The sequence below is a fragment of the Solanum lycopersicum genome, chromosome 4, assembly GCF_036512215.1.
Source record: "Solanum lycopersicum chromosome 4, SLM_r2.1".
Lineage (NCBI taxonomy): Eukaryota > Viridiplantae > Streptophyta > Magnoliopsida > Solanales > Solanaceae > Solanum > Solanum lycopersicum.
This window is the reverse complement of record NC_090803.1, coordinates 5057667-5074276: the sequence shown is the minus strand read 5'-3', so window position 1 is coordinate 5074276 and position 16610 is coordinate 5057667. Positions and strand designations below refer to the sequence as shown.

Below are 16610 nucleotides of genomic sequence, written 5' to 3'. Positions count from 1 at the left end.
ATTAAATTGCTATTATCCATTTAACAACTATAATATATTTTACGAGCGAAATCTAAAGAGGGAAGAGTGTATACATATCTTATTTTTGCTTCGAGGAATAAAGTAATTTTCGAATACACATAGAGACTTAGAAAGGTTGTTTGCAATAGATATACCGTGTCTCCGCTTTTTTATTTTATAAAATAACCTGGACAGCAAATTAAAGATAAGGATATTTTTGTCTTTTCAGCAGATTTTCTAAATTTCCTTCTCAATTTCTCTTTATTTTGCGTTTAGATGAACTCCGGCAACACTCAACCCTTAATTTTTACTCTTTCTCCATCTTCGCCTCGCCGGAGCACCGAAGAATTTTTCTATCACTCCGATTGAAGCCTAAACTAATGGAAAGGAGCTAAAGACATCTCGAAAATCGTCGAAAGGAGGAAGAAAGAGTGTTAAAATGGGGAATAAGATCGCAAAAACGACACAAGCGTCGGCAATGGAGTATTACCTCCACGACTTGCCGTCTTCGTATAATCTGGTGCTGAAAGAAGTTGTAGGTAGAGGTCGCTTTTTGAAATCAATTCTCTGCAAACACGACGAAGGACTTGTGCTTGTAAAAGTCTATTTCAAAAGAGGGGATTTCATTGATTTACGCGAATATGAGCATCGTCTCTCCAAAATTCGTGACATATTCACCTCCCTTGATCATCCACATGTTTGGCCTTTCCAGGTGAAGTAAAATTGGCAGACTCTTCAATAACTTTTTACTGATTGACTTCGAATTAGATTTTGTTTAGCAGGTGATCTTATATTTGTAACATATTACTCCCTCCGATTACTTTTACTTGTCTACTTTGGACTTTGCAGGCCTCTTTAAGAAATAATGATTAATATGACAGGATACTTGATATATAGTTGGAAAAGATTTGGGAATAAGTAATTAATGTTGTGGATAAAACATGAAGATATGCTAAAAGTGAAGGTATTTTTAGTAAAGTGGATAAGTAAAAGCAAAGGGAGGGAGTAGTTCTATACAAATCTAAATATTGAGTCTTTGCTTGATGTGGAATGTTGCAGTTCTGGCTTGAAACAGATAAAGCTGCTTATTTGTTGAGGCAATACTTCTTTAACAATCTTCATGATCGTCTTAGTACCCGACCTTTCCTCTGTCTTATTGAGAAGAAATGGCTTGCTTTCCAGGTAATATTTCTTGTTCTATTGTCCCCATTGCTCAGAAGGTCTATTGGAAATAGCCTTTCTACCTCCCTAGGTAGGGGTAAGGTCTGAGTTAGACCCCCCAAGATATCACTTGTGGGATTACACTGGACATGTCGTCGTCGTCTCCATTGCTATAATTCTGGTTTATCAAGTTGCAATAGGCATATCATGTACATCTACTTTTGCAGTTGCTTTATGCAGTGAAGCAGAGTCATGAGCATGGAGTGTGTCATGGTGAGAGGACTCATTATCTGAAATAACTGACTTGACATGGAAAATCTATGACTTGCTCAGGCCTTTAATTTTTCTCTTTTTAAAGACTGACATGAACTCGGTTGCAGGTGATATCAAGTGTGAGAATGTGCTAGTCACATCTTGGAACTGGCTTTATCTTGCAGATTTTGCGTCATTCAAACCCACTTATATTCCACATGATGATCCTTCTGATTTCTCCTTCTTCTTTGATACCGGTGGACGAAGACGATGCTATCTTGCACCCGAGGTTCGAATAAGTTCTTTCCCTTTGTTGTTTAACATAAGTAAAAAACACTGATTTATTTTGTATAAATTATTTTGTTGGCTTAATACAAAAATGGAGTTTTATTTGAAAGTAGCCTGACATTTATTGACAGAAAATTGTAATTTCATGCAAACAAGTTTCACATCTAACCATGTTATTTCGAATTTTAAATATCTCTTCTATATTCATGATTTTTGTAAGTAGTGAACGCGCGAAACTCTATGACTCTGTCCTATATTTTTTATTGTTGTGAATAGTGAATGCTACACATATTGGATATCTTGTGCGTGTAATTGACTGGTGAGGTCAGATAGAGTTGATTTCACTTGCCCCACTGCCTAATTGCACTCCGAACACAGCCACCATTCACTATTTCCCACTTTGAAGGGGAGGAACTGTTCCTTTATGTCAAAGATTGAACTCTTTATGATTCTAATATAGTCTTAACCTTTATATTCAATGGACGTCTGTAATGAGATTTGGAGAAGTTGTTTTGTTAGTAAAAACTAAGTGCAAATTGTACAAGAAAAAGAGATTATTAGTTATGAGTGTGTTCAAAGCTGTTCAGTGTAGGCATTAGAGTGAACTTTGGGAGACACCAATAAGTTTGAATAAGCAATAATATGCTTGAATTGCATGTATCTCAACAGAAAGGGAAGAACTGCACATTTCTCCCAGAGGCAATGACATCCTTGTCCCCCCGCACCATCTCCCTTTTAATAGATACATTATTCATATGCACCATGACGTCAAAGTAATTTCTGCATCAATGTCACTAATTTTCAGAGATTTTATGAGCATGGAGGTGAGATGCACGTTTCACAAGATGCTCCTTTGAAGCCATCTATGGACATCTTTGCTGTTGGGTGAGATTTTTCTTGAGTCATTATTTTTTTTTCTTCTCCTTCTAAATTTACTATTAAGATACTTGAACTAAATTTCTTCTAGAATTTTATCATAATGTTTATATATCAACTCTTTATTTGGTGATTTCCTTCCATCATTATTTGCTAAGTTGAGCGGACTCTTCACTTTTGATGTTGCATCTGTGCCAGATTCTCCAAAAATACTCTACTTTTGGAGAATCCGATCCGCACCCATTGACATTTTTGAAGAGTCCAAGCAACGTAGATTATTTGTGTTGTGGTTTTACCATGTTAGCACTGGTATCAGCATGATGGTCACTAAGAATCAGAGGATGTTATTGTTAATTCAACATTAGGTACAACAGTCGGAAGATCTAAGAAAGTTTATGAATTGCTCAAGAATTTGCCTTTTATTTTTTATAATCATTTCACATCGAACAAATCATATTTAACTTTTAGAGATCAAAGTGTCATATATTTCTTCTAGCAACTTGTTTATATATCTTGCATACTATTAAAGCTAGATAGTTCTCCAGTTAATTGTCAGCTATTTTTTCAGCTCTCTCTGCAAGAAATCCTGCTTAAATTAATTCACGACTATAAAATTATAGATGTTTCCTTTATCAACTAGAACAGTAATTTCTTTTGATTATACAATTAAATATTGATTGTCGCAGAGAAATCCTTTTTTCTTAAGACTTTTGAGTCATTCAAACATTTAGGGACCTAATCTTCCTAATTATACTAGCAATTGCTATGTACACCTTACATGCTATTAGCAGCTTAACACTTGCTAGTCCTCCAGGTAATTGTCAGCTATTTTCCTGTTGTCTCTTGCAAGACATCCTACTATAGTTCTGCTAAAAACAAGGATGTTTTCTGTAAGAACAGTAATCAATCATCCTTTCCTAAATAAACAGTCATCTTTAATTTAACGGGTGGCTCCTTTCAACAAAATTAGCTCATGCAAGTTGGTTCATTTATTTATCTGGTTGATTTAGTGTGATGTAACGTTTTACTAAATCAAAATGCTGAAATCAGATATTACAATTTAAGTAGCTTTTTGCCATGGCTTGAATTATAATAACCTTCTTTTGTCCAGCTTAGCTATATTATTAATATCAATATTAATTTATAGTAAAAGCATCCCACTATTATTAGTACAATTATTTTTGTTATATCAGTATTTAGATAAAATGTTAGCAGATTGAAACGTATCTTATATTAAAAGTGTTTTGGACTTCTTGCAAAATTATTAAGAGATATCCAAATTTTGTTATAATAGGACTTCTAAGTCCCTGACGAGAAGAAATAGGACTTACTGATGCAAAGCATCATGTTATATCCCTTAGCCGCTGCACTAAATTACTTGGGCCAGGATTTATGCCCGAAATTTGGTTTAGTTGCTTGAGTTATCATGAAAAGGGGGTTACTGAGCTTACATGAAAACAGACATGAAAACAGAAAATAAATCTAAAAAGGAATTAGATGGAGGCACCCGTAGGTAAGATAATATGTGACATGGTTGTAGGTACAAACTGATTAAAATATGTAACAAGATTTGCAGAAGTAAGAAACACATGTGTCATTTTCATGTTGTAAGGATTTGAGTATTTTAACACTCATGTACATCGCACCAGGTGTGTTATTGCGGAGCTTTTCCTCGAGGGCCAGCCATTATTTGAATTGTCTCAACTGCTTGCTTATCGCAGAGGACAACACGATCCCAGTCAACTTCTGGAAAAGGTATCTTTTTGTTTTTTGTTTTTCTTTCTTAGTTTCTTAGCTTAGCATTTTTCATCTTAATACCTTTCTTATGGTAATGTAGCACCTTACTCTGTCAAATTCTGTTCTTCAATGCCTTGTTTTGGAATATGACTTTTAATTATTTAATTTAAGGTTGTGCATCAAAAATTTTCTTAAGAGTAATTTGTGTTCTATTCGTCAATTCTTGCAATTTTCTGATAAATGCTTATTTGTACATCTTCAATGCAGATTCCAGATTCAGGAATCCGGAAGATGATTCTTCATATGATTCAATTGGACCCAGAGTCACGATATTCAGCTGAAAGCTATCTGCAGAACTATGCAGGAGTTGTGTTCCCAAGCTACTTCTCACCATTCCTTCATAATTTCTATTCCTTGTTGAATCCCCTTAATTCCGATGCAAGGGTAGGATTATAAGTGTACATCTTTTGTTTCACTTGGTCACCCACTTCAACATTTGTAATCAGTAACCATATCTTTTTTGTAGGTTCTGATATGCCAGACCTCTTTTAATGAGATCCTTAAACAAATGATGAGTGATAAGCCTGGTGACAGGAACCTTCCTGCTGTGAGTCCACATTCAGTTCCTGTCAGTCAAACACGGCAAGTGAGTGATATGAACGAAAATCTGAATTTAGTGAAGGACTCATCGAGCAACAGAGAAGAGATTGAGAAGGGCTCAGTTCATGATCGCTTTGATCTGCTTGGCAACGTGAACACTTTGCTCAGGGATGTGAAACAAAATAATCAGTGTCCTGTTGTGAAACCTGTGCTGGAGGATATAGCCAATACAGCATATTCTCAGAAGCAAAGACAGTGTCACATCCAATCTCCAGGTGAACAAATCCCAGTGAGCTCCATTTCTTTCAAGAGAATTCACCATCCCTTTTTAAAAAAGATCACCATGGAAGATTTGACTGTGTTGATGTCCGACTATGATAATCAATCGGACACTTTTGGAATGCCTTTCTTACCACTTCCTGAAGAAGTAATGAGCTGTGAAGGAATGGTGCTGATAGCCTCATTGTTGTGTTCCTGCATACGTAATGTCAAGTTGCCTTTTATGAGGAGAGGTGCTGTATTGCTGTTGAACTCTTGTTCCTTGTACATTGATGATGAAGATCGGTTGCAGCGAGTACTTCCACATGTGATAGCAATGCTGTCGGATCCAGCTGCAATTGTTCGTTGTGCTGCCTTAGAGACTTTATGTGATATTCTTCCTTTGGTTAGAGATTTTCCTCCAAGTGATGCCAAAATTTTTCCAGAGTATATTCTCCCTATGCTTTCCATGCTTCCTGATGACCCAGAGGAGAGTGTTAGGATTTGTTATGCTAGCAATATATCGAAGCTTGCACTAACAGCGTATGGTTTTCTGATTCACTCAATAAGCTTGAGTGAGGCAGGTGTTCTGAATGAAACAAATCCATCCCAGAATTCATCAATATCGACCTCAGGGGAACCAGTACGGCCACAGAGTCTAAACAGTGATACACAACTTGGTCAATTAAGGAAGTCAGTTGCTGAGGTTATTCAAGAACTCGTGATGGGCCCAAAGCAAACTCCAAACATCAGGAGAGCACTATTGCAAGACATTGGTAACCTTTGTTGGTTTTTTGGGCAGAGACAAAGTAATGATTTCCTGTTGCCCATTCTCCCTGCTTTTCTAAATGATAGAGATGAGCAGCTCAGGGCAGTATTTTATGGGCAAATCATATACGTCTGTTTTTTTGTTGGACAAAGAAGTGTTGAAGAATATCTTTTCCCATACATTGAGCAGGCACTGACTGATACAACTGAGGCTGTAATCGTCAATGCTCTAGATTGCTTGGCCATTCTCTGCAAAAGTGGCTTTCTGCGCAAGCGGTTCCTACTTGAAATGATAGACCGTTCTTTCCATTTGTTGTGCTACCCTAGCCAATGGGTAAGGAGGTCATCTGTCACCTTTATTGCTGCCAGCAGTGAGAACTTAGGAGCAGTTGATTCTTATGTTTTTCTTGTCCCCGTAATAAGGCCCTTCCTTCGCAGGCAGCCAGCATCTCTAGCTTCAGAGAAAGCTCTTTTCTCATGTCTTAAGCCATCAATTTCAAAAGAAATGTACTATCAGCTTGTGGAGAATGCAAAGAGTTCAGATATGCTGGAGAGACAAAGAAAGATATGGTACAATTCAACACCTCAGTCAAAGCAATGGGAAACTGTAGATTTACTTGAGAGAAGTAGCAGTGAGTTGGATCGAATGAAATACTGGCCTGGGAGAAAACATGATTTTCCGGGTTATAAATCTGCTAGTGATTTAACTAAACCAATCGATTTTACTGACTGTGATGATAATCCAACCAAGGTGAAATCAGTGGGAACCTTGATACAAGATCCTTCAAGCATAATGGATAGCGGTGATCGCCTCCCCTCAGAAAAATTGCAGCTATCTGGCTTTGTGTCTCCACAAGTCAGTGGTATGAGCAGCTTTATTGATAAATCTGCTGATGGCATTCCTTTGTACTATTTTAAGGAGGATAACAAGAGACCAGCTGGCACTGGTGTAGCAGCCTCTGATTCCTCATTTCCATATACATCATTTGGATTTGGTTCTTCATCCTTGCCTTGGATTGATCCTGTGAACAAATCATTTAACTTGGCTAATTCAGTTCCAGCACCTAAGCTTGTGTCAGGTTCAATAAGCATTGGCAATAGCTCCACACTGTTGCGTAGAGTTGTACATGAAGTGGAAGACAGGGAAGCTGATCAAACAGCATATGTGAGTAACAAATTTCAGGACATTGGATCTGGTACATCTAAAATGGGTTCCCTAACAATGGAAGACAACACAGCCGCAACAGATAGAACTGATTTGTCATCTTTTGCCAGAACATCCATGATTACAGATTCAGGATGGAGGCCTCGTGGGGTTTTGGTTGCTCATCTCCAAGAGCACCGTTCTGCTGTTAATGATATATCCATTTCAGCAGACCACAGCTTTTTTGTTAGTGCATCTGACGATTCTACTGTTAAGGTTTGGGATTCGAAAAAGCTAGAGAAGGATATCTCATTCAGGTCAAGGTTAACTTATTCTTTAGAAGGAAGCCGAGCTTTATGTGTTACAGTGCTTCAAGGTTCTGCTCAAGTTGTTGTTGGAGCATGTGATGGAACAATACATATGTTCTCGGTTGATTATATCTCCCGAGGACTCGGTAATGTTGTCGAGAAGTACTCTGGTATTGCTGATGTGAAGAAGAATGAAGTGGGAGAGGGTGCTGTTGCAAGCCTTTTGAACTACTGTTCAGATGGTGGTGCCTCAAAAATGATTTTGTACAGCACTCAGAATTGTGGGCTCCATCTGTTGGACACAAGAACAAATTCACATGCCTGGAACACCAAAGTTTATCCCAAAGAGGGCTATATATCATCTCTAGTTGCAGGGCCTTGTGGAAATTGGTTTGTATCAGGTTCCTCAAGAGGTGTACTTACACTTTGGGATTTGAGGTTTTGCATACCGGTGAACACATGGCAATATTCTCTTGCCTGCCCAATTGAGAGAATGTCTCTTTTTCTTCCTCCTCCTAGTACATCATTGTCTGTAGCAGCAAGGCCCCTTGTTTATGTTGCCGCAGGGTGTAATGAAGTTTCTCTCTGGAATGCAGAGAACGGGAGCTGCCACCAGGTAATGTGTAATTTTTCATAAGAAAAGAAGCCCTGAATTATGTGCTTTTTGTTCCAAATACTGGTGGGTAACTTCGTTTTTATGTGATCTGTCCTTCGGTCTGTTTAACTTGATATTTTCCTTTATTTGGTTTATGTGATGTATCCAGTATAGATATACCTGAAGTGTCTACCATGTCTGGGGATTTGAGAACCTTATTAGGGAAGAATGTAGTGTCTGAATATTTGTCTGACTCTCTCTCTCTCTGCGTCTTCCAGCTTTCTTTCCTTCTATACTGAAAGTGTTTGGATGATAAAATCCTTGGTAGCACATTGTAATTTCTTGGTGGTATGTAATAGATGCTTAATAAATTGGAAACTTCATGCTAGAATTGTTTGTCTTGGATGTATCTATTGAATTTAAGATTCATTTACGGTTGTGATGGTCTTGTATAAAATATGGATGCTCGACTTGTGTAATCTATCATTTAAGATGGACCATTGTTCTTGGGACATGCTATGAGTTGGTACAAAGTATGTTTTCTACTCTGGTGACTTTTTCCAACTTTGCAATTTTGTATTTTTTTGCTGCAGGTTTTGAGGGTAGCAAACAATGAGAATGAGGCTGAGAACTCCGACTTACCTTGGGCTTTAGCGAAGCCATCAAATAAGGCTAATCCTAAACAAGATCTAAGAAGAAATAATGGTTCAAAGTACCGAGTTGATGAATTGAGTGATCCGCCTCCTCGCCTTTCTGGAATTCGTGCTTTGCTTCCATTACCTGGTGGTGATTTGTTAACAGGGGGTACTGACTTAAAAATACGTCGCTGGGACCATTGCAGGTTCTAGACTGTTTCTCTAGCTTTATGTTAGATTCACCTAAATTTTTCATATATAACTCAACTAGTCTTTGCATATTTCAGCCCGGAACGAAGTTATTGCGTTTGCGGACCATCTATAAAGGGGGTTGTTAATGATGACTTTTATGAGACAAAATCCAGCTTTGGCGTACAAATAGTGCAGGTATGTGAATTATCAAGCAGGATCCAATTGTAACGTATAATTTCTGTCTTATGATTGTTGTACTACTAATATATTGCGTTTACTCGTCATAAAAGGAGGCGAAGAGGCGACCTTTGGCCACCAGACAGACAGCAAAGGCAATCCTCGGAGCTGCTGCCGTCGATGCAGCTGGGTGTCACCGTGATTGTATTCTCTCTTTGGCTTCTGTCAAATTGAATCAGAGACTTCTGCTATCAGGTAGCAGAGACGGAGCTGTTAAGGTTTGGAAGTAAAGTAACCTTGAGATACTTGTATATATATTATTGTGTATATATTCAGAGTATATGTAGCCTCTTTACTATTTAAAAATATTAATTAAAATGTACAGAACATGGCTTCTCTTGTGTTTTGTTTTTTTTATAGATATATGACCAATAGATTTCTCAGTCATTACCACAAATGTATTAATATCTTGTTCGCCGGAAAATTATACGATGTTGAAGTACTTTTTTTTACGTATATTGAATTCCCTTGTCTTTCAGATGTATTTTTCTCCTTATCGAATGTGACTCCATTCTTTTTAAATAAACTAGAATCAATAGTAGATGTTGGTATACGTATAGGGGACACACGGGGGCTCATTTGGGTCCCTTTTGGCGTAAAAGCATATAGTGTATATAAAATTAAAGTTATTTTTTATTTGTGTATCGTAGATATTAAATTTTCTTATCTTTTTAATATATTTAATCTTTTTATATTTTAAATACCTTTATCAAAGACGACTCAATTCTTTTTAAATCTTTAAGATCAATGATCAATGGCGTGCATACAAATTATTCTATACTTGAGGAAAATTGTGTTAACCTGACATAAAATAATGATTTTTTTTTCAAAATTAATAAATAATACATTATATTAATCATTTAAGTCCACATCGTGAAGAGGGTAAAGGTCAACAAAACAATCATAATTTTTTTATTTTCTCCATCATTTATTTCCTTATAAATCTCAATTCATTATCCTAAGGAGGAATAGAGAATTAATAGTGTAAAACAATTATTAGCATAGAATTATAAACTTTTAGGCATAAAAACACATAAATATATAGTGGCTATTAATTATTGAGGCCCCACCAAAATTAAACAAACCTAATTATTTAACTGGCATATTATTATCATATGGCTCTTATCTAAATTAAATAAGATATGATATTGTGGATATTTTCAAAGATTTACTTCTTGTTCGATATAAATATTTACTTTATATTATTTTCAGACAATGTCAGCAATACTCTATATGCATATTAAATTTTTAAAAAGCATTATTTACAAATATAGACAGCAAATGTTTTAATTCAAATGATAATACTCCTGCGTCACAATTGATGTGTGATGCACTTTGATCGAGGTTTGAAAAAATACTCTTTTCGTTTAAAAAGGAATGTTTTTTTTTCTTTTTAATCTGTTTAAAAAAAGAATGACTTTTTTCTATAACAACTATCCACGTGGCATATTAAGGTCACAAAATTAAAAGGTAATTTTATACATTTAACATAACTTTAATTTAGGATCAGATAATCAAAAATCTTCTTTATTTTTTTTTAAACTCCGTGTCAAGTCAAACTAGATTATTCTTTATGAAACAAAGGAAATTGATGTTTTTATCTAGTTACAACTTATTTATGACGTCATTCACTTAAATTGAATAAAGATAAAATGAAAATTTAAAGTTCAATTGTTTTTATATACAAAAACATATCGATTCTTCTAAAATAGATATAGAAAAATATATCATATAACTTTGGAGCAGAAGAAATAATTATTATCTTTGAATGAGAAGACATTAGATAGAAAATAGCTAAAAAGTCCATGTCTCACCAGCTTGCAAAATCCTCCCATAGAAAGTGATAATGACTTTTACAAATTTAATAATATCAACATTGAAGGAAAAAAAATAAAAAATAAAATAAAAGGTCAATGACCAATGGTTAGCAATTAATCTATACTTATTATATGTTCCTTGTACTAATAAAGGTCCAATATTAGGACTTCTTTATGGATTAATTAATCTAAGTATTTAGTAATATCATCAACTTGACAAAGATCTTATATTTAATTTACACTCAAAACTAGTTGCACAATTTTTATTTACAATTGCAAACAATACAAACAAAACTATATGGAGTCCTTGGTGTCATACATGATATACTATATTTGAATATAGTATCTTTAAGAAGGACCTTCAACTTCCTATCAAATTGAAGATTTATGAAACTAAAACACACAAAAAAAAAAAGGTACAAACACTAAAGGCCCAAGTAGAGACAAATAGAAATTACTTTTTTCATTTTATCTAAGAAAAGTATCACTCATAATAGCGGGCAGTCTGGTGCACAAAACATCCTGCGTTAGTAAGAGAATGTGATGCAAACAGTCTATCATAATGCAAGCATTAGTGACTATTTTCATGGCTTGAACGTGTATGAGAACTTTACCTTTGCTCCGAGTGTCATGGTCCAAAAAGTAGCACTCATAATGCACATACAAAATCACCACTTGTGTCAATTTCATCATCTAAATCAGCATCAGTATCAAAATCATCAAGATCCATACTAATGCTGCTGTTAACAAAATAATCACTTGCTTTAGATCCCTCTCCTGGTTTTCTTGCTTCTTGAATTATAGCCAATGCTTCTTCAATACTTTGTAATGGTTTTTCTTCACTATTCATTTGTACTAAACTAGCTTCCTCTCCTTTTTTCATAAATTCTTTAGGCAAGTTCTTTAAGAACCATGGATGCTTCTTTATTTCTTCGATCGTTATCCTCTACAAACATAATATTCAACAATTAGCTCGTTTTCACAAGATAAAGGATCGACGTGCAAAATTGAAACGAGTTAGAACTATAGTCAAACCTTCTCTGGATCAGCTACGAATATCCGAGATAAGAGGTGATTACACTCCTTGGAGACTCGGACATAGTAAGGAATCGAATATTGTACGCTTAATATCCTCTGTCACACAAAAGAAGAATTAGACTAAATAGTTGTTCATTCAACTACTTAAACTAAAAACAGCCAACAGATGTATAATATGTTTATAACCGCGTATAATCTATATATACTGGCTAGGGAAAGTAACAAATGATCAGGCTGGCTATTTGTGTAGAGATCAGACACATTAACAAGCAAATGAAGAAGTCAACTATGGTTTTAAAAAAGAAATGAAGCAGAAGTTTACAGTTATTGTCTTCTTGAAGTTTCTTGGATCATCAGGATCTTCAAACGGATACGCGCCGACCAGCATCACATATAATGTGACCCCACAAGACCAAACATCTGCTATCTTCACATCAAAATAATAACATAAGAATCTTGAAGATTAGGTCAACAAATCATTTTATGAATTGAAGTTGTATGTCAAAGGTCAATTGCCATACCTTTCCATCATATTCTTTTCTTGATAAGACTTCTGGTGCGATATAGGCCGGAGTTCCAACTGTAGATTTTGGTTGTGAATGCAATGCTGCTGACTAAAACAATGACATAACACAAGTCAGAAACTGAATCAAGAAAGAAACCTAATCAAAAGATTGAACATATAGTTCTGTTTCATTGCCTTAGAATAGCCAAAATCGCATATTTTTAGACATTGTGTAGAGCTCCCGTCTAACAATGTGTTTTCAAGCTTAAGATCTCTGTGGCAAATTTGCTGCAATTCAAGAAAAATGATCACATCACAGGCTAATAATCCAAGACTAAATTAATGTACTCGGAAAAAAAAAACACAATTTGAAACGAACTAACATAGGCCGAATTCATACCATTGAATGACAATAACTCACTCCTGATATAAGTTGTTGAAAGAAAAACCTTGCCTGATGAAAAATAACAACAATTTGGACAGATTAGCTTAACAAATCTGATGAAGTTTCGAGATAATAACTGCTACGCTTTGGAATCAGATTGAAAGCAGCCGCTTAACCTTGATTTTCATCGCGATGAAGTAGTACTAATTTAGTGGCTTACAACACAGGGCAATGAGAAATTACAAAGATCAAATGAAAATTCTGAAATCTTGATTCTTGTGTTACCTCATCTTCACTGAATCTTCCAGCACTGCATATTCGTTCAAAAAGCTCTCCTCCGGAAGCATATTCCATCACTATTGCTAGATGAGCTGGTGTGAGAAATACCTGCACAATCACGAAAACCTGCATAAGCATTCCGCTCTATACATCTCGATCAAATTAGCCAGAGTCTTAAGCCCTCTTAGTAACAGAGAATTACAAAATGAATCATGTACAAAGTCAAGAACAGGGATTTTGACCAATCGACAGGTAACATTAACCAACTCGCGAATCAAAACATAATCCGATAAAGCATCTTAGTCTTCTCTAAAAAGTTGGTACCAAGGAGACTATAAGATCAACGATAATATCAAATATTAAAACAATTTTTGTTAGAAATATCTTTTTCATTACATGATTCCAAATTCCCTCAAAGTGGAAAAATAAAGATAATGAAAAAACATTCAATACCAACTTTCACTTTGTGTGGAAGAAACTGTTGACAGAAACACTTAGAGAATCTGATTCAAAGTGGCCATTTTTCGAGAAATCTCCAACTTTAACTTCCAGATAAGCACAATTTTTTTGGCAATCTCGAACATACTACTAATCGATTATTTAGCCTATAACCAGAAGTATGGTGGAGGTTGGTTGATTGTGATGTTACGTGACGTTCATAATCAGTCTTGAAGCGAACAAATAAGAAAGAAGTTATTAAGGAAATGAGACGACTCTTTCTTGAACTATATCATTAAACAAATCATCCCCTCCACATCAATCACGAGTTTTTCTCTATTTCATTATCAATTCAATATCGAATAATTACCTCCTTAAATCTAATGATATTCGGATGCCTCAAAGATCTGTGATTCATTATCTCCCTTTGAACATGCTCATCAATCTGCAGAGAAAAAAATCCAAATGAATTAAAAGAGTAACAAAAAAGTTCATCTTTTCAATGAAAAAAACAGAACTCTGTAACAACCTAATAGCTGGGTCTCAAACACCATATTTATGTTTAAAAATTCACTTATAATAACTGATTAAGAATCCAAAAGTTACATTTTTTTATGATCCAAAACTTATAAACTCGAAATCCTAACTCCGCCTTCAGAAGAATCGGATGAAAGAGAGATAAAGATCAAACCTTTTTGCCTATTGGTTCGACAAAACCCAATAGCTTAGTTATAAAAAATTCAATAAGTTACATGTTTGTACAATCCAAAACTCATAAACTTGAAATCTTGACTCCTCCAAAAATCGAATAAAAGCTCTATTAAGATCAAGCCTTTTTGCCTATAAGTTCGATAGAACTCAATAGCTTGATTTAAAATCCCACTTAACATGTATAAATAACTTATCAAGAATTCAATAAGTTACGTTTTATATGATGCAGAACTCATAAACTCAAAATTCTAATTTTGTTTTCAAAAGAATTTGATGAAAAAGAGAGATAAAAATCAAACCTTTTTGCCTCTTTCAATATATTTGACAGCAAAAAGTTCACCACTCCATTTATCTTTCACAAGCTTAGCAACACCAAAATTCCCAGAACCAATGTCTTTCTGAATTTCATATCTTTCCATTTTCTATAAATATTTCACCTTCAATTAATACCTCAAATAATAATCAAACATAAAAATATTTTATTTTTTTTACAAATAAATTTTGAAGAAGCTGTCTAAATCTAGCTAACTGGAAAGAAAGAAACTTTTTTTCTTTGTGATTTTTGGTTTTTTCCATTGACAGGCTCCTTATATTTGTAAGGGCCATTGAATAGTAGGACCAGCGGCGGAATCAAAAATTTTATTTAATTTTTTTTTTTAAAAAAGTACTAGAATGTCATATTTGAAATTTTATAAGAAAATAATTTTGAACATTTTTTTGTCATCAATGGACTTAAGTTGGACGATATTTGACTGAACATAAAGTTAAAAAAAATTGATATAATTTTATAATTGTAGTTATAAAATCATGTTATTAAAGATAAAATTAAAAAATTTAAAGTTAAATTAGTTTTAACATATAAATGTATGTTCTACCTAATATTCAATAAATATATAATTTTCTAACGAAGAAAATTCAATTAAATCCTTGACATGTAATTGAGACTAACCTAGTAGGATAGCACCAATCAAATGGCTTGAAATTAAAAGGATGGCAAAAACAAGTTGCGCAACTCAAACGTGGTGGTATAATATAGTTGTCAAATACGAGAATGTCGATATTTATCTTAAAAATCTATTGATTCATTATATTAAAAAAATATTTAATGATATGATTTCTTTTTTAACTTTGAACTTGTATTCAAATTTGAAATATTAATTAAGTCAGATAAATTTTATTTATTTCACTATAATTTTTGTGGGTAATAAAAAATTACAATATGATAAATAAGTAGGCTCTACGTGTTTAAAGTGTGATCTACTCATTTGTCCTTACCGAAAGCTAATGAACAGAAAGAGCTATTAAAAATATACAATTAATTTTGCATATTTTTGTTACAAAATTTCAAATTTGGACTGAAAATCTAAATTTTGTGGTATGGGTCGATTTTTGAAAGTCAAATTTGTCTAGTTTAGTGATAAATATGGACATAAAGTCTTTATAAATTTAGAAATAAAATTTACACATCTAAAAATTACGTATATGCACTAAAAATCATAATAATATATAATTTAAAATATTTAAATAATATATAAAAAATTTACTGTTAAAAATTATTTTAATCTCAAAATCTGAAAGGTACCACGTGAATAAAGATACAGAAGGAGTTAGCTCCAATCAAAGTAACAAAAAGATTATTTTTTTAGGAAAATTCTGCTTTTATTTACAAAAGAAATTTGAGAGGACCACTGAACTTTTGACAATAATATATCATTGGATTTAGAATTTCAAAAAGATAAATATATTACTATGAAGAATTCTAATAATTATATTTAACATGTTCAATTTTTAAGGTCTTGTATTATCATGAATTCATTATGCTTTTGAATTTTAAAGTACAATTTTTTAAATTTTTTTAGGTACATATGTATTTATACTTGCTTTATAAAATGTTGGAATACATGAAGACACTAATTTTAATTTTTAATATAGAAATTTATTTATAACTATATAAAACTTTACAATATTTCAACTACTTGAGCTCTTTTAAATAGTTTGATTTTTCCTTCAAGGCGATAAGAAGTTAAAAGATCTATTATTATAATTGTGTAAAAAATAGATTATTTTTTATTTAATCATATAAATACGGATATAGATGTACGATGTGGCGGAGGGAATACTTGCCACCTAAAGATACACGATAGGTGGAAATTTTAGCATACTCAAGTTTTACAATAGTATTAATTTATATAATAGTTAAATTGAGATATGATTAGGTATATTCAATAACTGCCTTTGACTTGATGAAAAATTGAATAAAAGTTTGTTGATTTAGTCTACACCTTATGTGTATCGATTGATTATTTTTTTAAGAAAATAAATAGAATTTCAATGTTCATCCAATTAAAGAAAACTTATTCAATGTTCATCCAATTAAAGAAAACTT

The 16610-nt window shown here is 33.7% G+C and overlaps 2 protein-coding genes across 5 annotated transcripts; one reads left to right on the top strand and one right to left on the bottom strand.

Annotated features, from left to right (window-relative positions):
• Positions 1-8: 8 nt before the first annotated feature.
• Positions 9-9529, top strand: LOC101248472 (serine/threonine-protein kinase VPS15). 4 transcript variants are annotated; one of them, XM_069296988.1, is made up of 12 exons: positions 277-712; positions 882-964; positions 1060-1182; positions 1389-1434; positions 1542-1702; positions 2507-2586; positions 4227-4332; positions 4582-4758; positions 4841-8008; positions 8581-8828; positions 8910-9009; positions 9105-9529. In XM_069296988.1, the coding sequence occupies exons 2-12, from the start codon at positions 926-928 to the stop codon at positions 9279-9281; spliced, it is 4425 nt and encodes a 1474-aa protein (XP_069153089.1). In that variant the 5' UTR covers positions 277-712; positions 882-925; the 3' UTR covers positions 9282-9529. The 4 variants fall into 4 exon arrangements, with proteins under 4 accessions (XP_010319242.2, XP_010319243.2, XP_069153089.1 ...); XM_069296986.1 differs by having other exon boundaries at positions 292-712; positions 850-964; XM_010320940.4 differs by lacking the exon at positions 882-964 and having other exon boundaries at positions 9-712.
• Positions 9530-11081: 1552 nt separating this feature from the next.
• On the bottom strand, positions 11082-14768 carry SRK2C (SNF1-related kinase). The gene is given in 9 exon segments (NM_001247424.2): positions 11082-11814; positions 11904-12002; positions 12229-12333; positions 12428-12520; positions 12607-12699; positions 12812-12865; positions 13082-13183; positions 13884-13958; positions 14524-14768. Coding segments are annotated over 9 exon segments (1038 nt in total). The 5' UTR covers positions 14644-14768; the 3' UTR covers positions 11082-11517.
• Positions 14769-16610: the final 1842 nt, after the last annotated feature.